Source organism: Equus caballus, chromosome 25 (assembly GCF_041296265.1).
Source record: "Equus caballus isolate H_3958 breed thoroughbred chromosome 25, TB-T2T, whole genome shotgun sequence".
Lineage (NCBI taxonomy): Eukaryota > Metazoa > Chordata > Mammalia > Perissodactyla > Equidae > Equus > Equus caballus.
Genome location: NC_091708.1, coordinates 11,531,738 through 11,554,614, shown reverse-complemented (window position 1 = coordinate 11,554,614; position 22,877 = coordinate 11,531,738). Strand labels below are relative to the sequence as shown.

The 22,877-nt window shown below is 51.2% G+C and overlaps 1 protein-coding gene and 1 long non-coding RNA gene across 2 annotated transcripts; both read right to left on the bottom strand.

The window, feature by feature from the left end:
- Positions 1–8,065: 8,065 nt before the first annotated feature.
- On the bottom strand, positions 8,066–9,728 carry ALDH1B1 (aldehyde dehydrogenase 1 family member B1). The gene is given in 4 exon segments (XM_001915177.3): positions 8,066–8,418; positions 8,420–9,465; positions 9,468–9,695; positions 9,698–9,728. Coding segments are annotated over 4 exon segments (1,551 nt in total). The 3' UTR covers positions 8,066–8,172.
- Positions 9,729–19,640: 9,912 nt separating this feature from the next.
- On the bottom strand, positions 19,641–20,465 carry LOC111770673 (uncharacterized). Its single transcript, XR_002804043.2, has 2 exons — positions 20,241–20,465; positions 19,641–19,753 (listed from the first exon to the last, which is right to left on the bottom strand). It is a non-coding gene; the product is annotated as an uncharacterized lncRNA (long non-coding RNA).
- Between the last annotated feature and the right edge of the window lie 2,412 nt (positions 20,466–22,877).

Below are 22,877 nucleotides of genomic sequence, written 5' to 3'. Positions count from 1 at the left end.
CGTGAGCTGTCTCCTCTGCTGAGCTTCCTCATTCCCAGCCTTCGCCAGGGCCTCTCGAACATTCAGTCAGAGAAAGGTTATTATGTGATATTTTAATTAACTAAGGAAAACTAAAAGGCCCCGGGGTCTGCAGCTGAATAATGAATTCCGAACACAGGAGCCCATCACCAGGGCAGAACCGGAGAGCAGCACCTGCCCATGCTTGTCTGTGAGGCCGATTCTCTTTCCCGCAGTCTGAACTCCTAACAGTCAGTCAGGGCTGCCTCCGAGTTCAGCCTCGACTGCATGGGGGCTGAGAAGGGTGTGCCACCAGGAGGCAGGTACCTGCGTCTCCTTCCGCCAGGGCTGCGTCTTCCTCTTGATATTAGGGAGGGGCTTCTTGTCCCGGGAAGAGTGAAAATCAGTGATAGGTGTGTGTGTTGGGGGCACAGAAGCCTCTCTTTTCTCCGTGTGTAAATCCACCCACCACACACATCTGCAGGGCACCTACTGTGCACCAGGCATGGCCAGGTGCTGAGGGGTTTACTGTCACTCACAGCCCCCAGGGTCGCAGCCCTGGCACTGAGAGCTGCTGGAGGTAACCAGATCTGGACCCGTCTCTCTGTGCTGCTGAAAGTGCTGCCGTCATCCCTAGGGTAGAATGGGCCTTAGCTTTGGGGAAGGAAGACCTGGAACCAAAGTCCAGCCCCGCCACAGTCTGTGTGTCTGGGTCAATTCCCTCTACTCTCCAAGCCTCCATTTCCTCTTCAGTCCAGGAGGTCAGCATCACTGCCCTGTCCTGCTGCTCTGAGAATCCCGGGAACCAATGGACATGTGCGGTCCACTCTGTAGAGAATGCTGAGGGCTGTCTGCCAGGTGGGCTCCCTAGTTATGAATCCAAGTTTTTGTTTTAAGCCTTTTTTACTAATATGTGTAGAGAAGACACTCCAGATGCCAGGTTTTTGGCAAGGGTGCTCTTCTGGCTGTATTTTGGCCTTTTTCCTTTTTTTCTTCAGTCTTAGGAATTAGTGATGGGCTAGATAGTCCCCAGAGGATTTGCAGGCTCTTTGAGATGAGGGAAATGGGTGGAATCTGAACTGCCTCTAGAGATGCATTTCCAGTCTTGCAAGGATTTTCCAAGGACAATTGCTCTTGATTTCTCAGAAACTGGGTTGTAACTCAGATGACATTATAGGTTGATCTACCTGTCCAACTACATCACAAAGGCACAGAGAAACCACTCAAGTTTTCTCCCAGATGGAGTTTCTGGGACATAACCCATCCAATTGAAAGTGTTTCCAATTAATTAGAATGCACCCGAGGGGTGGCTCTCCAGGGATGCTTGGGGCCTTCCCCATGGCAGTAAAGCTGGTGTCTGACTGACAGCAGCTGGAGAAAGGGTGCAGAGCCCGACTGCAGGTGTCAACATAGCTATAAGATTTAGTCAAGTCCCATGCAGCCCGGGCCCTTAGTCACTGAGCCAGCACAAGGCGAGCCAGGGAGGCAGGAGGCAAAGGCCTGGAGCTGGCTGGGGGCTGGGGCTCCCAGGGCCAGGGTTGAGAGTTAAGTCCCCTGGCAAAAGGTTTGCAAGTTTTCGATTTTACAGAAGGTCCAGGTTCTGCTCAGGTCCAGCCTGAACTTAACCCCGACTTGGTGACGACGGAAGAGGTCATGAACAAGACAGACACAGAAGGCAAAGAGGTGATCAGGCCTTGACCTCCTGGCCTCTTCCCAAGAGTTATCAAGATAAAGGTCACACAAACAACATTTCCCGGGCAAGACAGTTTACACAATAAATTACAGATGTCCTGTCCCCATAACTGACTTAGTAGGCACCTAAAATACTCAACAGGCTCTTGACAGGAGAGAAAACAGGGTTCCAGATTGTCAGTCAAAGGACTGACCAAGGGGCCAACCTGGAATCACTCCAGGTGCCCAAAAACCGGAGAGCTGCAGGGGGTGGAATGAGGACTCTCTGAAACCAGGCAGAGGAGAGCTCCCAGGGGTGGGGGTGGGGTGTGGAGCTCTCCTTAGTGTAAGACCAGGGGAGGAAGCTGAGATTCCAAATTTGATGAAGTTCTTAAGACTAGTCATTGTAAGAGCTCTCTGATTGTGGCCACTTGGTATTACAGAAAAACACCATCATTTTCTTTTTCATGGACTCATAACTGAAAGTTGCCCAGTTTTGAAGAATGCAGCCAAGGGGCCTGCAGGTGGGAATCGAATTAGCGTTAGCCATTGTTTCAGAATTGAAACACGGTCGGTCAAAGTATACTTACGCTGCAGCTAGAACTAGATCTCAAAACCAAGCCAAGCCAAGCCAAGAGCACTTCTGTGAGTGGATCCCCTAATTCTTACTTTTTATCCAGCGTCCTCGAAACCAAGACCCTCATAATGAAGGCCAGACCAAGGCTTCCTTTTTCAGAAGTCACTGAGGGTGTCCCCTGCCAAACCAAGGCTTCCTTTCAGAAGTCAGACTTAAAGGAAGAAGAAATAAGAATACGGTCACTTGTACCAAAGTTACTCACCAAAAAGGCGTCTTTCAAACCAAGAAACCGTCTCTCTACTGCAAAGTGAAAATATGCGCCAAGGCGTCAGCAGCGCCAAGCCAGGAAAGAATCCCGGAACAGTCCCGGAGAAATGCCCCCAGCAGCTGCTGAACTCGTCCACAGGTTCTCCACACTGGCAGGGGGCTGACACATCTCAGGCAAAAAGGTCCATCTGGACTTAGCTCCTGGCTGGCTTGCCATTTGTTACCAAACCAAGTTCGTTTTTGCCCACCGCCCAGAAAGCCAAACACCAAGACGACAAGATTGCAGCAGAGAGAGGGTTTAATCACAAGGCAGCCACGTGAGGAAGTGAGAGCATGAGCCTCAGATTCACTTCCTCGAAAATAGGGACTCGAGGATATTTATGGGGTAGGAGGCAAGGTGGTCTGAAACGTGGAGAGAGGTGGTTGGAGGTGAGGAGAGGTGAGGTAACTGATGGTCTGCACAAGCATAGTCAGCTTCATGCCTCTTCACAGGACTCATGTTCACAAAATGGCGGCATTAGCATGATCTGAGGGTGGAGTTTTTAGCCTCTTGATGTCATAAGGTCGCCTATTGGACATCTATGGGGCCCAGTTGATGACTTGGTGGTCTCAACTGGCCTGAAGTGGACAAGGAGTTCTAATTCCTGTAGAACAGCTCACACACTCATTACCATGGTGACCCAGGCTCTGATACCAACCCTGATATGGGTTCCCCCACATTAAGCCAGCATATGTGGAGTTAAAACCAAAACACTCTTTCACTGCTTACTCCCTGGCTTCCTGGCTCCAGAATCCATTATCCTCCTTGGAGACAGACACCACCAAGGACAAGCACCTGGATTCATTATCTCCTCCCCACAAAGAGGTACAGGCTGGTGGGAAAGCTGCTGACCAGCGAGGTCTCTGGCTCCCTCCTTTCCACAAGTGTCTCAAGGCCAAACACAGGCTGGTGGGAAAGCTCCGACCAGCAAGGCCATATGCTCCCCTCCCCTACCTAAAACCCCAAATGAAAACCCTTCCTTTTAGCTTTTTGGGGAGTTTTGGATTTCAGCGTTAGCTGCCCTCTCTCCTTGCTCAGCACTGTGCAAAAATAAAATTCCTACTTTCTTCCACTACAACCGGTGTCAGAGATCAGCTTGCTGCACAACGGGTGAGCGAACTCACTTCAGGTTTGCTATCAGCTCTAGGGAGATGTTCTCTATAGGAGCCTAGTGGGAGTCAGAGAGCATATGGCCCAAGCAGCACAGTTAACAATGGGTGGGTTAAACAGCTGAAAGCTATAATCAGTAATTGCAAAAAGGAAAAAACGTTAGTACCCAGAGACTTAATCATTGATGGCTCCTTGCCAGTTTCAAAAGCTCCCTCCCTTTGGAAACTCCCACCTCCCTTGGCTTCCTGGCTCCTCTCTCCCGGTTCTTCCTCCTGTTCCTTGGGCTGTTTCTCCTTAGAGTCCTTTAGGGAATTCTCATCCTCCACGTACCCCCTCGATGAGGCATGATCAAGATCAAGCTACCCCTGCCATTCCCTACAATCTGTTATCAACACAGCAGCCCCAGTGATCCTTTGAAAACATAAGTCAGACCATCTCACTGCTCTGTTCAAAACCCTCTTGAGCCTCCCCCATTCAGAGAAAAGGCCCCAGTGGGCACAGTAACCTTCAAAGCTCTATCTGCCCTACCCCAGCCCCACTACTTCTCTGTCCTCATCTTTCCCATTTGCTTGCTCCATTCCAGGTCCCTGGCCTCCTTGTGTTTCCTGAGCCCCCCAGCTGTGCTCCAGCCTCAGCGCCTTTGCACCTGCCATTTCCACACCTCTTTCAGTCATTTGTCGTCCCTTCAGTGAGACCATCTCTGAGCACCTTATTGAAAATTACAAACCCCCCCCCCATTCCCTATTCCTCTTCTCAGCAGGACCTTTCTCCATGACAACCTTAACCATCTGATGGACTAAATGTTCTACTGATTTTGCTTATGGTCAGGGAGGTTATCCTCAGGGAGGATGCACAGGACTTCTGTTTAGTTCCCTGCTGTATCACTAGAACCTAGAATAGTTCCCAGCACAGAGTCAGCACTCAATAAAATGTGTTGAATAAATAAACAAACTCACCACCTTGAACCCATTTCTCCAGTTGAGTCCCCTTTCACAATGCTGGCACCATACCCACTTGGTTCCCCCAGCCATGAACCCGGGGTCACTGTAACTTCTACTTTCCTCTTGCAGCAATCTGTCTCCACACCCAGAGACCCACCTCCTGGCTCCCAGCATTGCCCACCCATCAGCACACCTGGCTCAGGTCAGCATCACTGGCACAGGCAGCAGTGTCCTGAGTGGCCTCTGACTCCAGGTCAACCCTAACCCATCCTCCCATTGAAGCAGAGCCAGCTTTGGAAACCACAGTATGATCCTGTCAGTGTCCTTTGGAAACCCTCAGGGCTTCACACTGCTGGACTTCCTCGCAGGGCAAACACCATTCAGCCCCAGCTCCTCCCAGGTCTCTCCCTTCCTCACACCATTCCTCGCATCCTCCATGCTTTCTTACTCCATGCCCTTCCCTCTCCCTGGAACACCCTTCCTGCATCTTTCTGCCTGGGTACCTCCTTCTCATGCAGCAGGACCCTGTGCCCCTTCCCTGGGCCTTTCCCTTGGTGCAGAGAGTCAGAAGACATGAGTTGGAGTCCTGTCTCCACTTACTAGCTGAACATCTCTAGACCTCTATGTTTATTTGTCAAGTGTGGAATGATAATAAGTGCCTTGAGGGTAATTAGAAGCATTAAATGAGATGATAAATACTATTGTAGGAGCCCCATCAATGTTGTAGGTGCTTAATATTTCTTCCTGTGACCTCATGACCTCAGTACTTCTACTTATTACAGCAGTTTTCACCGTGTTCTGACTGCCTCCCTGCCGGGCCGTGAGCTCCTGCAGGGCAGGGGCTGTCTGGTCAACTCTCTTTCCCCACCGCCTGCCTAGAGCCAGCACCTTCACCTTTTTTTTTTTTAACCGATGAATGATCTAAGCAAATGAATTAACAAGGTGGCCACAGAGGTCAGCCTCACACACAGGATAGAGCCAACCTAAAGGAACTCTGAGACGGCCTGGGCTCTGGGACTGATGGAGAGAAGCAGGCGGTGGAGCGGCAGCCCAGACGGTGCAGAGGCCGCCGCCGTGGGCTCGCTCAGTACAGCCGCGGGCTCCCCGGCCTTCGGGTTTCATCGGATGCTCTCTCAGTGCTCCCCCTTTCTGGCCTGGAGCGTGTGCACACGGGAAACTGAGTCCAAACGAGCTGCATACTAAACTTCTCAGCTTCCACTTCCTTATCTGAAAGAAGGGTAACCCCGCTGCCCACTTTATAGGATCGCTGTGAGGCTTCAGTCCCTGTAATAGCAACTGGCATAGACGGTGCTTGAGAGAGTGAATGCTTGGTGCAAGTTTGTGGAGTAAGTGGTGGCCCAGAATTGCAACATCCATGAACAGGCAAAATCCTGCGGGCAGTGTCTGCACTTAATGACGCCCACTTCAACCTCCGTGTTCACGCTCCCTGCATTCAGAGCAACGGTAGTGAGCACAGAGGGGCTACGAGGGCTGAGCCAATTAGGACTCTGACCCAACTCCTCAGTCTCAGAACTTCAGGGATCAAAATATTGAATCTAGAAGATTGTCCTTTCCCAGTGCCACCTCATACCGGGATACCCTCTACCCAGCTCCTCTTCAGTTTAGAAGTGCAGAGAAGCAAATGAAGAATGGATTTGTTAAAATATTGGGATGTCGCTAGTTGTTAGACACACCCACCCACCCACCCGTTCCCTCCCTCCCATTTCCCTGTTTCATGAGAAACTCACTACTGTGCAAAGTGCCAACAGGCTCCAAGAGAAATAGATAAAAGGTGCATTTTGGAGACAGTCAGGGTCACTCCGGTCTTAGAAAAATGGCGTAGAAAGGAGGTCTAGGAAGGCGAGAAGAGGGGACCACCCACACCCTGAATCTCCAGGAAGCAGTTTCAGGCCAACACCAAGGTGAGAGACGGAAGAAAATCATCTCCATGCCCAGTAAGATAATGGGATGTTACGGAGAGGGCTGGGGTGTGCATTCTCAAGGCTGAGCAGACCTAAAAGCAGGATGATTCCTGAGTAACCTGGTCTGGAAAGATGAAAGGCAGGGGAGAGAGGACGAGCATTGTTTCCGTACGGTGGCCTGGCTGGCTTGGATTTACTCCCATCAGTCGGGGAATGAAATGGTAAGGGTAACAATAAACACACTGAACTCTGAAGCGTGACACTCCGGAAATCCCAGCAGGTCAGGATGGTTCTCGTGCCAGGCTTGGCCTGAGGGCTGGTATGTTCCGGTAGGGTTGGGGAATCCGCGCCAGCAGAAGCCTTGAAATGAGATCTAAAATGGACTTGCTCTAGGCAGGAATCAGAGCTTTTTCTCTGTGGGTCTTTAAGTTGTGCTTGTCACCCAGCCAAGAGAAAACAAAAACAAAGCTAGAAAAGTTGTGGTGGGACTTTTGCACCTGGCTGGGGGTTGACTAGATGACTATCATGGTCCCTTCCAGCCCCAAGACTGTAAAAAGTTCAGCAGCAAGAGAATATTGACACTAAGTTGATTTGCAAACAGAATGTGAGTTTATTTTGATTTTTAATTGAATTTAATTCACATATCATAAAATTCACCTTTTTAAAGTGTGCGGTTCAGTGCTTTTTAGTATATTTGCAAAGTTGTGCAACCATCACCACTATCTAATTCCCGAACATTTCAAAACCTCCCAAAAAGAATTCCCATACCCGTTAGCATTTACCCCTCATTCCCTCCTCCCCCAGCCCATCAACCACTAATTTATTTTCTGTCCTTATGGATTTGCCTGTTCTGTACATTCATATAAATGGAATCATACGACATGTGGCCTCATATGTCTGACTTCTTTCACTTAGCATAATGGCTTCAACATTCACCCATGGTGAAGCATGTGTCAATACTTCATTCCTTTTTATGGCTGAATAATAGAAGAAGTATTCCATGGAAACATTATGTTTATTCACTCATTAGTTGGTGGACATTTGGGCTGTTGGAACTTATTTTAAAGGAACAGTTATGTAAGTGCATTCTTTGCCCACCCCCGCTTCCCTCAAATTAACAAAATCAGTAGCAAAATGGAGGGCAAGAAAGCAAACCAGCCAGTAACTGGTACTTGGAAAAGGAAAAGCACCCTTGATATTTTAGGGTAAGTCAATGAAGAATGGGGCCAAGATTATGGGGCCTAGTTCGAAACTCCTAATGCCTTCCAATCCCATGGTCCATGGGGAGTCCATCCACTAAGCCATCAGTTAATCCATTGGGAAGTGCTTGGGTTGGCAGGAAAAACTAAAAGCCATTGTCCAGATCAGTGGTTTTTAATCTGTCTTTCAGAGACTCCTAAGGTTTCATGGAAATAACTCAGGGCCACCAAGGGGGCTAGGGTTAGGCATAGGTGGATAGGACCCTGAGCCCAGCCCCATCCCTGCTGTAACTAGAGCAGCTCTCATTTTAATTGCTTTATTTGTTGAGGTTCCAAGAGCTCATTTGGAACAAATAAAAGGGGTCCATGGCTGAAAATATGTTTGACAACCACTGGCAGATGGTTGTGGAATCTTTGGACTGGAGTTGGGTCTCCATGGTGGCCGTTCTTACGAGTTCTTCTGAGGGACCTTGATGGTGACTGTCTTCGCCTCCATGTAGGCCTTAAGCCCAACCTCCCCCAGCTCCCTCCCATTGCCAGATTCCTTAAACCCTCCGAACGGCGTGTGGCAGGTGACAATGGTGTAGGTGTTTACCCACACTGTCCCAGCCTGGAGTGCCTGCGTAAAGTACATGGCCTTGTCCAGGTCCTGGGTGAACACAGCAGCAGCCAAGCCATACCTTGTGCTGTGGGCCCCTCTCAGTTACCTCCTCAATCTTCTTGAACTTGAACAGGGGCTGCACAGCTCCGAAGATCTCCTCCTTGGCAATTTTCATGTCATCTTGCACACCATCAAAAACCGTGGGCTTGACAAAGAAACCCCACTCCCCCAAACACTCCCCACCACAGAGAAGCTTTGCCCCCTCCTTCTGGCCAATCTGGCTGTAGCCCAGGAGTCATTCAGACTGTTCCTTATCCACCTGGGGCCTCTGCTGGGTGTCTACCTCAAAGGGGTTCCCAACTTTCCTATGCTTAGCTTTCTCCACGGTTCTCTCAGGAAACTCATCATAGATGGATTCTTCAACAAAGATTCAGGAACCCGCACAGCAGCACTGGCCCATGTTGAAGAAGAGGGCTTCATGGCACTGCTCCACAGCGTGGTCCATGTCAGCATCAGCCAACACGATGCTGGGGCTCTTCCCACCTAGCTCTAGGGTGACTCTTTTGAGGGTGGAATCACCGGCTGCCTTATGGATTAGGTTGCCCACCTCAGTGGAGCTGGGGAAGGCAACTTTGTCAATATCCATGTGCTGGGCGATGGCCGCTCCTGCTGTTGGACCATAGCCAGTGTTGATGTTCACCACCCCAGGGGGAAAGCCTGACTCTTTGATTAGGGAGGCCAAATACAGGGCAGAAAGCAGGGTCTGCTCTGCGACCTTCACGACCACAGTCTTGGCCATGGCAAGTGCTGGGGCCAGCTTCCAGCCCTGCATGACCAAGGGGAAGTTCCACGGGATGATCTGGCCACAGATGCCAACAGGCTCATGCGGGGTGAAGCAGAAGTGCTCACCCTCCATAGGGATGCTCTTGCTGTGCCACTTGTCAGCCCAGCCAGCAAAGTACTGGTACACCTTGATGATGTCATCCAGGTCCAAGATATAAGACTCTTGGAAAGGCTTTCCATTGTCCAAGGTCTCCTGCGAAGCCAAGTAGACATGACCCCGCTCTACCAGGTCCGCTAGGCGGTTCAGCAGCCAGCCCTGCTCTGAGGCATCCAGCTGGCACCATGGAGACCCCAGGCGAAGGCCTTGTGGGCTGCTCTCATGGCCGGATCCACGTCAGCCCGGTCCCCCTCAGCCACGTGGCCAATGACCTCTCCCGTGGTGGGGTTGACTGTTGGGAAGGTCTTCTTGCTGACTGCATCTTGCCGCTCACTGTTGATGAAGAGCTGTTTATGGTGGATGGCTGGGTGCAGGACGGGGCTTGGGAGGGCTGCTGCCAAGGAGTACGGGGAGGCTGTGCTGCCAAGGGGCAGAGCAGCCAGGGCACCAGGAAGCGCAGCATGCTGACCACTCTGGAGAGCGACGGGGCAAGGGGGTCCCCCAAAGCCCACCGGCTCAGAGGTCCCAAGATTCTGTCATAAAGGGGGGTTACCTCTAAAACATGGATTGTAAGGGCTGCAAAGGCCCTGAAGAAGTCTCTGGTCCAACTGGGCCGTGTCCTGTCTGTCCGCGGCTCACTCCCTCGCCTCTTCTGGGTCGTCCCTCAGATGGCACCTGCTCAGCAAGGCCTTCCCTGACCACCCTTAATAATTGCAACTTTCCTCACCCCCAGCACTCTGGCCCCTGTACCATGCTTTATTTTCCCCCATCTGACATACCAAATAGTATATTTACACACTTACATGTTTATTGTCTGACTCTCCCAGTACAATGTCAGCGGCGTGAGGGCAGCCATTTTTCCCCCTTTCATTCATCACCATGTTCCTGATGACTGGCATTATGCCTGCCACAGGGCAGCTGCTCAATAGCTACTAAATGATATACTGAGCAAACATCAAAATCCCCACAAAGGCTGTTTAATTGACCTACGAATGAAGTAGAAACCAAAGACACTCAGAGACCGAGTTGTTCTCAGAGAGGGGCTTGCCTCACTTCACCTCTGTGCCTTGGTTTCCTCAAGTGAAACGCCTCATGGGGCTATGTGGAATGGGGCCGTGCATATAGAAGGCCTGGACCCTCCACCCAGGACATCAGAGCTGGCAGCACCCTCAGAAAGCAGCCTGGCCCAGCCGCCCAGGTGCAGGCCTCGGCTTCCCATAAGAGCAGCAAATCCAGCAGCAGCTGGAAAGAAGGGCCCGTTTATCCTTGCCTACAACTCTGAAAACAGTGTGGACTTTATTAAAACAACAACTATAATTTAAACAGTATATAGAATTTATTCAATGAAATTGAAATGGTATATAAGGTTCCCAGATGCATTGAAGCAGTTACTCTCCAGCCAGGACATCAATGCCTCCACCTTTGCTGTCTCACTTGAGTCTTGCTCCACCCAGAGCAAAGACGAACTTCACGTGCCCCGCCCCCACCGACCTCCCAGCACTCCCCACCCTCCGCCACTGGGCAGGGAAAGCAGCAAAGAACTCACCCAGGAAGCCGGGCCCAACCGGGCCCCCAGCGCTGTATAAATCAATGCTGCAGAAGAGCCGTCCCTTGAGGGGAAGGTGAGCCAGCAGGCCTGTCAGGTGTGCACTCAGGCTCCACTCTGCTCAGGGCTCTGCCCTATGCTGGCACAGAAGCAGCCTCGGGTCTGACAGGTCTGGGTCCGAGGAGGGAGAGGTCCAAGGGGAGGTGGCAGCAAGGGGGTTACCAATCCATAGGGTGGGGGTGGAAGGGCTAATCAGGCGGGGGGAGGGGACTGGTCACAGGCCAAGGCTGGTAAATCTTTCATGCCAAGCCAAGGCTGTTCCTACTCTGGGGGCCCGTATGGGGTCTGCACTGGAGCCTCTACTGGCACGTAGGAAGATCACTCGCACAGCGCGCCACGCTTTACATTTTGTAGGCCATCTTCTCAGCAGTTGACTCACCTTCCACAATGCTCGACATTTATGACTTGGAGAGAAGGATGGATGTACCAAGGCTCAGGGTAAAATGCACAAATTATTCTTGCAGAGGGTTGACTATTTTTCAGAAATGTTTTGGATTCAGCTTTTTAATTGGCATAAAAGATCCAGGCATTTATAATGCATGTTGGGCCTGGAGCCACTGTGTTTAAACTAGAAGGATTGAAGAGGAAATGGTGGGACATCCAAAGCCATAGTCAGGTCGTTGTCAAAAAGGGATATCACCCAGGATGTGTTTACACTGGCTGGTGCAGGAAGAGAAGCTATTTCTAGCCTTCAGTGTTTTGGAGCCTTATATGTCTAGGAAGTTACTGTGGCTATTCAGGCTCTGAGATAATGAACAGAACAGACGATTGCCAAAAAAAAGAATGTGAGCTGCACTGGGCGTTTATTCCACACTAAGCATAACAAAGGCCTCCATTTTCTACGCTTGAACTGAAGATGGGAGACTGGGTCAAGACAGTGAGGAAGTTGCAGAGAATAGAAAATTCAAAATAAAGATGCATGTAAAAACCAAACCAAAATCCACCTTTTCTTCTTGTTTTTTCCTATGTGAACCTTACCCTCTGTGAATTTTACACTCTGTGGACATGACCAAAGTCTGAAAGTTGTCAAACCAAACCAGCCCTAAGTATTTGCCACAAACTCAGTTTCCCCTGCTGCCTGCTTGGCTTCCTTCCTCTTTCCCTCCCTCTGCACCTGTTTATAGTCGAGGAAACTGAGACCCAGAAAGGGAAAGGGACTTGCCCAAGGTCACACAGAGGGTGAGTGTCCAAGTTCAGACTACAATCAAGGCTCTCACACAACCCACCGATAACACGAATGGAAGCAGAGCATGTGGCAGGGCGTGCGCATCCGCAGTGAGGCATCTCGAGGGAGGGAGATTATCCTGGATTATGTAGGTGACCCAAAGTAATCGCATGGTCCTTATCAAAGGCAGACAGAACACCAACTTCAGAGAAGGAGGTGTGATGACAAGCGGAGGTTGGAGCGATGCAGCCACAGCCAAAGAATGCAAACAGCTGCAAAAGGCAAGGGAGAGATTTTCCCCTAGCATCTCCAGAAAGAAACCAGCTCCGCTGACCCCTTGATTTTAGCCCAGTGAGACCCATTTCAGACTTCTGTGCCCTAGAACTGTAAGATAATAAATTTGTGTCAAGCCACCAAGTTTGTGATAATTTGTTACAGCTAACAAGTGGGAAACTAACACAATGACGCACTGGTTTGTAGCCCTTACAGGCTATGATTGAGTTTATGGCCTCTGGCCTATCTGGAGCTAGCCAGGCAGTCACCAGCATTCCATCGTGCAGACACACCATCATTACGGTGGACATCGTTTCTTCTGTTTGCCCAGCATTCCTTTCTTCTGAAAATGGCACAAGGTTGCTCCCGCCTCCATCCCAATCATATTTTTGGGTCAAAACTGCCCATGAGAGCATCCTACGTATTCTAGGGACCTTGTTAAGCGTTGTTACCTATAAATGCGTTCTATTCTATATTTCTAACAAGTTCCCTGGTGATGTCAGCGCTGCTAGTGCCAAGACCACGCTTTGAGTAGCAAGGGTAGGGGATGAGATCTGAAGGACAAGTAGGGGCCTAAATGAAGAGGCAGGTTAAAATCGCAGTTCAAAGGGACAGGCATATGCACAGGCCTCGGGGTGGGAGGGGTCGAGATGCATTCAAAGAACTGGGCGAAGACAGTGGGGCAGAAGCAGGAAGAGCCAAGGGGAGCCTGGCTCTGGAAGAGGCTGGGGCATGGGCAGAATCAGCCCGTGCAGGGTTTTGGAGCCCAGGTAAGAGCTCCGACTCCTGGGCCAGGCACCCTGGGTAGATCTAACTCGGTCCCACCCTGGAGCAGCTCAGAAGACAGTGGGGACACTGACCCAACAAATTGAATGTTTTAACAGACATCAGCACGAGTTCTGAGCAAACACCAATGAGGGAGCCCTGGTTCCTCCCATCTGGGACTTCCGGGGAGAAGATGCCATTTCAGCTGAGCCGCGCATCAGCTAGAATTAGTTCAGACGCATGTAATTAATTGGTAGTTCTCAACTGTGACTGCACGTTAGCATCACCTGACAGCTTCTGGAAACGCCAATGCCGGAACGATGCTCCAGACTCAGCGAATAAGAGTCGCTCGTGGGAGAGCCGGTTGTCGGGTTTTGTTCTTCTTGTAGTTTTGTTTTTAAGCTCCTCTGTTGATTCCAGTATGTAGCCAGGTTTGTGAACTGCTGATGTCAGAGAAAACCCAAAATAAAAGTAAGAGAGAAGTGTATTTCTCTCTCACTTAAAACAAGTCCAGAAGTTGGTTGTCCGGGGCTGGGAGGGCTGGCCTCTGCTGTCTTCCTTCCTTCAGCAGAGGATCCCGCAAGAGTTTGGAGGAAGCAGGAGGCAAGGTCGACACAATCCAGTTTGCAATTTGAAAAGACCGTTGCGATTATAGTGTGTGTCTCCTCCAGCTTCCTAGGAAGAAATACAAATGCAAGTTGTGTTCCCAAGGACAGCATGTGTTGCTATGTACGGAAGCTGACTCCTGATGGATACAGGGGGGTTGTTAGATTCTATTTTTGTGTATATTTAAGCTTGCTCATAATGAAAAGTTAAAAAAATAAGAAAAGATTACGTTACCAAGTCAATAGAATATGTCCTCCTGGCTCAAAGTCTCTGTAATGATCTGTCCCTTCACGACCCTCATGACTCATCTAAATTCAGTTAATTATTGGACAGCAGGGGTCATGCAAAGGGCATGGGCTGGGTGGCAGAGCCTGGGCCCCATCGCTGCTCCAGCCTCTCTGTGACCTTGGGCCACTTCCTCCCTCTCGGCCTCAGTCTTCCCCACTGTAAAAGGAGGGAATCTGAGATGGAGAAAAGGGCTATTAGGAGCTCAGGGCCCCAGAAAACTGTATTAAAGCTGGTAAATAACGTTCAGTATTAGCAGAGTCCTTGGGCTGTGAACTTTGGACCCTGAGTCATGCTATCTGTGAAACCCAGCCAGTCGACTTTCCCAGCCTGTTATCATCACTGGCTGTGGGCCATCATGAGGAATGGTTGAAGTATAGAGTGTTGGCAAGGCCAAGTGCATCTGCACACATTTGCTGACTGAACAAGCCTGAGTGCCGCCCCGCCGTTGATCGTGCACAGTGCCGAGTCGTGAGGGAGTGCATGAGGGCCTCTTGGATCCAGTAGGAGCCGACTCCTAGGCGACCGGAGAAGGGGAGCGGGATGAGCAGCCGCTCACGACGCCCTTGCTGTTCACCTCTGTCTCCAGTCAGTTCTTTTTGGTTGCAAGACCATTTCCTCAGCACACCCTTTACCAAGGCCCACAGTGTCCACATCGGCAAGCACCTGCCTTCCATCATGCCTCCCTTTGCTCCGCTCCTGTTGCTGATGACCCTGTTGCAAGGCCCTGGCAGTGCAGAGATGACTCAGACACCATCCCTGTCCTCAGGCCGCTCAGACTGGGGAGGCAGACAGATGTGGAAACTGGTGTGTTTCTCTCACACAGCATGGGAAAGCCCCGTGGTGCCAAGAGAACCAAGAAAAATAAAAAAGCGGAATAAAAGAAAGCCTGGGAAGGCCAGGGGAGCTTCCTAGAGGAGGTGATACTTCAGCTGAATCTTGAAAGGAGAGAAGGGCTGGGGCAGAGGTGGCATTTCTGGAAGACAGAGTTGAATGTGCAAAAGGCCAGAGGTAAGAGAGAGCTTGGTGGCCTGGGGAGCTGTGAGTAGCTCCTGCTCGCTGGAGCCTGGGGTATGGTGGGCAGGGTGGGAGCAGTGAGAGAGCCAAGGCTGGAGCGGTCAGAGGGGGACAGGTCATGAAGGGCCGTAAGTGTCGCATTAAGGAGTTTCAGTGTTATCCTGAGGAGGCACAGAAGGACTTTAAGGCAGGAGGGTGACTTGGTTAGATGAGGACCATCTAATTTCATCAGATCGCATGGCAGTGAGTGAGGATTAGGGTTAACTCTGAGTGCCAGAGACCCCAATAACTGTGGCTTACGCAAAACTGGAGTTGATTTGGGGTCAGCCAGGTGGTGCAGTGGTTAAGATCACATGCTCCGCTTCGGTGGCCTAGGTTTGCTGGTTCAAATCCTGGGCACGGACATATGTACTGCTTATGAAGCCATGCTGTGGCAGCGTCCCACATATAAAGTAGAGGAAAATGGGCACTGATGTTAGCTCAGGGCCAATCTTCTCAAACAAAACAAAACAAAACAAAACAAAAAACTGGAGTGGATTTCTCTAAATAAGTAAAAGAAACCTGGAGGTAAGCAGTCCAGGGAGGTGATAAATGGCACTCAAGGATACACATTCCTTCCAATTCACCATTTGGTCACCCATGGCAGTGGGCATTGTCTTTGTGGTCCAAAATGGCAGCTACCACATCATATTTCAGGCAGCAGGATGGAGGGAGGGATGAGACAAACAAGTAAAGTGTTCATGCCAGCTGCTTTTAAAGAAGGTCCCCGAAGCTCCCCCCAAACACTTCCACATGCCTCCCACTGGCCAGAACTTGGGCACGTGGTACAACTAGCTGGGATATGTAGTCTTTATTTTGGGGGCTTCCATTTCTGTGCCTCAGTGGGAAGATAGAGACTGGAGGATAACTAGGAGGCTCTGCCACAGACCCTTCCAACTCTGCTGTCAGGACAAATGTCATCAGCTTCAGTTGACAGATAAGGACACTGAGGCTAAGAGAGAGAAATGATTTCCTCGTAAGTGGTACATCTGGAATTGCTAAGCTTGGGTTTGAACTCCACACTCTTAAGCACCAGGTGGACTACTGGAGGTGACTGACAGGAGCTCACCCTCGCCTCTCCAGGGTGGCTCCAAAGAGCTTGCTATGTGTCTGCCTCGGTGGGTCATTTGGGGGAGCAGCCCCTACCTGAGAGGATTCCCAGGATGGCTGGTTCCGCCCCTGGCCTTACAGACTCAAGGACAGATCAGGGAGCTGGGGGTCCTTAGAGCTTCTGGTCCAACACCGCCATTGTACAGATGAGGAGACTGAGGGCCAGAGAGGCAAAAGACTTCCTCGATCCTTCAGGGAGTTACTGAGAGAGCACAGACTAGCACCCATAAGGAGAACCCACACGTGGCACCATCTTATTTATTGTCAGCTGGGGTTGGGTGTGGTGTTTAAACAACCTTTTCAGATAGTCTGCATCCTGGTTAAGGTGTCAGCCGCAGGTTGGTGGCATTGCCTGGGGTTAGAATAAGAAAGGTGCTTCCCTTTGCACATCAGTTCCCATAGATTATGGATCACGGAATATTCCTTCCCAGAGTAGAGTGAGGCGCCTGCATGACAGGGAGGATGGACCCACAGAGGAGAGAGGACATGAGGTATAATGGGCAGAGCCCCAGCCTGGGGGGCCAGGGCCTGGATCCCAGGCTGCCTGCTTCGCTATGTGTCCTCTGGCCTAACTGTCTGCACAGTGAGAGGACTGGGCTAGCTCACAGACCCAGATGAAATCTTACACAGAAGGCCAGTGTGGAGCCAGGTGAAAGAGACCTGCCTGCTGGTCCCCCACCCACTGGTGACCCCTGAGGCAGCTCCAGGGGTCTCTCGGGCTCAGTGGTACTCCTAGCTCTGCCCCTGGGCTGAGATGTCAGGAATGGACCAGGAAGGCAGTGTAAAGTGACCCAGCGGCAGGAACCGGGGAGTGTGGCCTCCACCTGGTCCAGTGAGAATCCTTCCCGGGGTCAGGTCTGTCTTCCTAGGGCCAACTTCTGGGCCAGATGACCTGCTAGAAAGGAGGGTGGGTGGACAGATCAGGGGTCCCTCCTGGGCAATGGCTTCATTCCCAGCTGCTCTCCTGGTTCTTCCACAAGCAGGGCCCCAGTTGGGTGTGTAGAGGGTGGGGAGGCTCCTTAGGGAGCTGGTATCAACACTGGGAAGTGCTCGAGCCCATGGAGGGGCCCAGACCCAGGCCCGGGCATGCTGTTCAAAGCACTGAACAACAGAACAGCCAGCACTGACTATGAGTGTGGAGCCGGCTGACATCCTGCGTCCAGTCTGGTCTGTGTCCCCCTTGCTGAGCTAGGTGGTACTCCTTTGGAAGCTGAATCATGGGGAGGTGTTAGGGGTCCTAGGGCAGGTGCTGGGAGGCCAGAGTGGAGGTGGACCCTTGGGGGCTCGGATGTCAGCTGCTTACAAACCGATAGGTAAGCATTTCAGGTTAAAGTGACCTGATGGCGGTACTCAGCTGAAAATGAATCCGGCACGGTCATTTATGAGCTGAGCCAAAGGGGTCATCACTGTGATGGGAAAAATATGAATTAATGGTGTTGTTACCCTAATGGTACAGAATAGGAGACTGAACCCCAGAGAGGGCCAGGAACGTTCCCAGGCCAGGGTGAGAGACCCCAGCTGGGCAGGGCAGGGTGGGGCTGGACCCAAGACTCTGCCTTGAGCATGATCAGCAGTCCCTCCATCTGTGGCCTTGGAGGTGCACGCACTGCCTGCTGGGGACAGGCCAGCACCGTTAATAGGCGCGCTTACTTAACAGGCTTCCGCCTCTCAACACCCAGGGGAAAGAAAAGATAATTCAATCTTGTTTTCAAGCAAAAAGAAAACCGAAGAGGCGGGTAATGAGGGGCAGAACAATCTTCTAGCTGCCTGAGCCCAGACTCTCAGATGGCATCTGACAAAGGAACTGTTGTACCGAGTGGGGCTGTTTATCTGCCAAACAACATTTGCAAGACCTGTCTCATCGTTATCGTCTTAGAATCATTATCACCATTCTCTGCTTCACAGAGCAGCCAAGTGTGGAAGAGCCTCACCATCCACCAGATGCATAGGCTTCAGGCCCCCCAAATCTGGGTCTGCCCCCGCCTGTTCTCTTGGTTCTGCTCCCCAGGCTCGCAGCCCCCTGCTTTCCATTCCCAAAGCTCTCCTGAGCTAGGAAACTCTTCCTCCCTCAGGCTGGAGAGCAGCGAGGAGCACAGCAGAGGAAAAACAACGATTTTCGAAAATTCGAGGCCATCCCTTCATCCACAGTCCACAGAAACCAAGTTCCTGGTCTTAAAACCTGAAGAGGGATTTTTAAAATTCCAGTCTGCCTGCCAGACAGGCTCTTCCTTTCCCGAATATGAGCAAATGGGTAATTTCTTGCAACCTTAAGGAGGACTGGAAGCAAGACACTCAGCTGGGTGGCTTTGCCAGGCACCTGCCCTGTGCTTCGAGTGTGGCAGTGGAGTCCCACGAAGCAGAGAGACATCTGATCGGAGCCTGTGTTGTGTCTCCCTGGAGTTGGAAGGGCTTGGTTTACGCGCACTTGAAACGTCACCAGCTTAGTGGTCTTCTGAACCTTCTTATGTATCCTGAAAACTTTGAATGGGGATAGAGTAGGGCACGCTGAAAGATGACCCAGCTGTCTGGGCTGAAGTAGAATAATAATTAGTATTAATGGGGGCTGAGCACTGTCCATGTGTTACCTCCTTTAAGGCTTCCGGCCCCGATGTGATTGGTGATCTAGCTCTGATCTCTGTTTTGCTGAAGGAACGGATTTAGAGAGGTGTTGCTCAGCCTGGCTGCACGGTAGAATCACCAGGGGGCTTATAAAAACACTGATGCCCAAGCCCCGCCCCAGACCACCTGAACCAGGGAGGGGGCTTGGCTAGGGGCCTGATTTGAAGCAGTCAGGGTGCTACTAATGTGTAGTCAGAGTGGAGGAGATAGGGTTGTTTAATTTGCTCAAGTCACACAGGTAATGAGTGACGGATTCTAACACAAGAGGTCTAGCTCGTTCGAACTTGCCAGAAGTCAGTGTCATTCATTAACTTCCCAAAGGACCTGGGGCTTTGGTGTGAAGTTCTTTCTCCCCTTAACAACGGAGGCGTATGAAGCCTGAAGCCCGAAGCCTCCAGCACGTACAGCTCTGGGACAAGAGGTGCTCTTTCCTGCTCTAAACTTTCCAGATTGTACCAAATGGACAGGACACAGTGCATTAGTTTGCTATCGCCACTGTAACAAATTACCACAAGTTTGTGGTTTGAAATAACAACATTTATTCTCTTACAGTTCTGGAAGTCAGAAATCTGAAATCAGTTTCACTGACCAGCTCAAGGTGTCCCCAGGTCCCCCTCCCCCAGGCTCCAGGCGAGAATCCATTTCCTTGCCTATATCAGTTTCTAGAGCCGCTTTTCTTACATTTCTTGGCTCATGGCCCCTTGCCCCATCTTCAAAGCCAAGAGCGCAGCTCCGCCTCCCTTTTATAAGGACGCTCACGGTTGCATTTAGGGCCCACCCGGACAATCCAGCATACTCTCCCCATTTTAAGAGCTTTAACTTAACCAATCTGCAAAGACCCTTTCTCCCTCCGAGATGATACTCAGGGGTTCCAGGCATTCGGACAGGAATGTCTCTGGGAACCATTATTCAGTTTACCTCACACAGGAAGTGGGGAGACCCCGTCATTCATGTTTCCTTTCCAGTTCCAAAGCCGTCTGTGACCTGGCTGAAGGCGACTGGGCTGAAGACGGATTAGTTGATATTAGTTTGGTCCAAATGACAATTTGGTTAAGAAAAAAAAAGAATGTTGTAGCCAGCCTCCAAGATGGTCCCAATGCCCCCACCTCCTGCTCTTCACAGCCACCCCGCCCCAACACTGCATAGTCCCCTCCCACACGGTACTAGGCGTGTTGATCTGTGTGACTGACAGCATGTGGCAGAAGTGATGGTGGTCTGTCACATCCAAGATTAGGCTGTGGAAGACTCAGGCTTCCATCTTGGGCTTTCTCCCTGATCTCTTGCTCTGGGGCCCAAGCTGCCATGTGCGCTTTGGAGAGGCCTGCCCGGGAGGACTGGAGGCCTCCTTCCAGGCGACCAGCATCCCCGGATCACACTTGGAAGTGGATCCGCCAGCCCCAGGCAAGACTTCAGGGGCTGCAGCCCTGGCCAAGAGACACTGAGCCAGAGCCACCCAGCTGGACCCTTCCTGGATTCCAAGCCTCGCACACCTGTTTAAAGGTGCTCAGCTGGGGCGATCTGTTCTGCTGTGACCGAGAGCCAGCGCCACGAAGAGTCTCGGGATCTGCTGCTCCTAGCATTGGTGGTTTTTAGTTCTTCCAACAGGGCGTTTTGCAAACTTTCAGTTCACTTGAAGCACTTTTATCCGTTTTCCAGAAGTGTGCAGGAATTCGTTTTTCTCTTTTCTAAATTTTCAAGCCATTGACCTCTGTGTTCTCATGTTTTAATATGGAAAAAAAAGGCAAAAGAGTATGACTTAGAAGGAACTTGTGTCTAAAAATGGGGATTTGCCAGGACAAGGCAGGCGGCTCCTCTCTGGGAGCACCGGGGCTTCGCTGACACACGGCAGGCGGCGGGGGACGATGACTGTGTGTTCCTCTGGCCAGAGATTCTCAAAGGGCCGTAAGGGATCTCCTCTCTCAAGTCATCAGGGCCTTGGTAAAAGGCAGTCTTGAGAATCATCCTCAGACATGCCCACCTGGAATGGGGGTGGATTGGGAGTCTGCCTCTCCCAGAGCACCCCTGGGGACCCTCCTGAGGACCTAACCCTAACCTAACCCCGGCTTCAGGCCACTCCATGTGTCTTAGTGTGGGCGCGTGGGCTGTCATAACAAAATACCACACGTGGATGGCTCCAAAATTTATCTTCTCACATTTCTGGAGGTTAGGAGTCCAAGATCAAGGTCCGGCAGAGTGGTTTCTCATGAAAACTCTCTTCCTGGCCCGTAGATGGCCACTTTCTGTGTTGTCACATGGTTAGAGAGAATGAGAGAGAGAGAGAGAGAGAGAGGGAGGGAGGGAGGGAGGGAGAGAGAGAGAAGGAGAGAGAGACCGCCAGCGCACGCAGGGAGGGTTGGGGAGAAGGAGGGAGGGAGAGAGAGAAAGCCAGAGCTCTTCAGGATGAGATCAGGGCCCCGCCATTATGACCTCATTTAACCTTAATTGCCTTCTAGGTCCATCTTGAAATACAGCGCCCTGGGAGTTAGGGCTGCACCAGAGGAGTGTGAGGGGGACACGATCCAGTCATTAGCGGGGGGAGTGCAGAACCCAACAACCGAGCTTCAGGATGGGGCTGCGCCCCCCAGGGAGCTCTCCTTCTAAGAGGGAGACAGCTGGAGCAGGGCTTCCAGTGCCAGAAGGATTTCACTTCCAACGTTTATTCTTCTTTTTCTAGTTATAGTAATAATTTGTGCTCATTGTAGAAATATTGAGGTGAAGAAGAAAATAAAAATTATCCAGTGATAACCACTGTTCTGGTTTTGGAGTATTTCCACCCAGTTTTGTTTTCTGTGCATAAACGCAGGATGCAATGGTTTGGAATGTTTTTCACATGAAAAGCAAAGGTGGTGAGGTGTATTTGAAAGAATGCTGAATTGAAACCTGAAGACCTGGGCTCCTAGTCTCATTTCTCTACTTAATATTTTGTGATCCTAAAATTTAAAAATCTACTTTTTCTGAGCCTCAGTTTTTGTGTCTGTAAATCAGGAATAACTGTACTCAACTTGCAGGGCCACCATAAGGACTAAGAGAGCCACAGCTGTGGTGTTTGACCAGCACATCGCAGGGCACAACCAGCCACGGCTGTGGTGGGCAGTGATCTGCCTGAGCGGCAGAGAGAGGAGGGTGCAGCTCAAGGGCTGTGGAGCAAAGGCTGGAGGTGGGAAGGGCATGGGGGAGAGGAGGCTGGGAGTAGGCAGGGGTGGGTGGCGAGAACTCACCGTGAGGGAGCACGAGGTTTGGGTCAGTAAGCTGTGGCACATCTGCAGGTGTTTGTGACCGAGAGATGGGAGCCAGCCCCTATATGCGTGCTCACTTGGCTCCCATCCAGCCTCTGCCCCAGGCCCCTGCCCTGTGCCCAGGGTACTTGGCCTCGCTCCTCCTGGTACTCTTTCCAAGAGGTGCTGACTGCCCTGGATGCCCTTCATCTCTCCTCTTCTCTCCCTCAGAGTCTACCCCTCCCTCATCCTCTTCCCCTGTGCTCTGTGCTCTCTGCTAAGGTCAGGCTGGATGCAACAATCCCAAAGACCAGTTAGGATGTGGGGTCTGGTCAGAGAGTTGCCGTCTGCTAAGGCTTCCTCACCTAGCGTCCTTGGACAAGTGTTTCTCCTCTCTGGGTATCAGCTGTTCATTTGCAAAGCTAGCAGGTTAGAGTAGCCCAGCAGTTTCCAGTCAAAGTTCTTTCAGAGTTAGAACTTTCCAGAAGATGTTGTCTCTGGTGAGTACTTAATAAATGTCTCTTGAGGGGCAGACATGATAGATCCCAGCAAGCAGCTGGAGGGGATGGGCGATGACAGGGTCTCTGGGGGTAAAAGGCTCAGGGCTGCCACCTGGGAAAGCGCCAAGGTCCCCTCCAGGTGTGCCAGCTGTGGGTCGCTCAAATGTCAGGTCAGCTGGAGAAAGCACTTTCTAATGAGCAACCTGTCCCATGATGGAAGGCACCGCCTTAGGAGGGAATGAGTTCCCTGTCATCAGGTGTGCAAACAGTGCCAGACAAGCCCTTGGCAGGGATCTTATGGACAAGGGTTGCAAACTGAAATGACGTCCAGGGCCGGGCAGATGACTTGACACAGTGAAGTGGATTTGCACATTAAGTACATGGCGGCTACTCTGCTCTCCCACAAATGAGA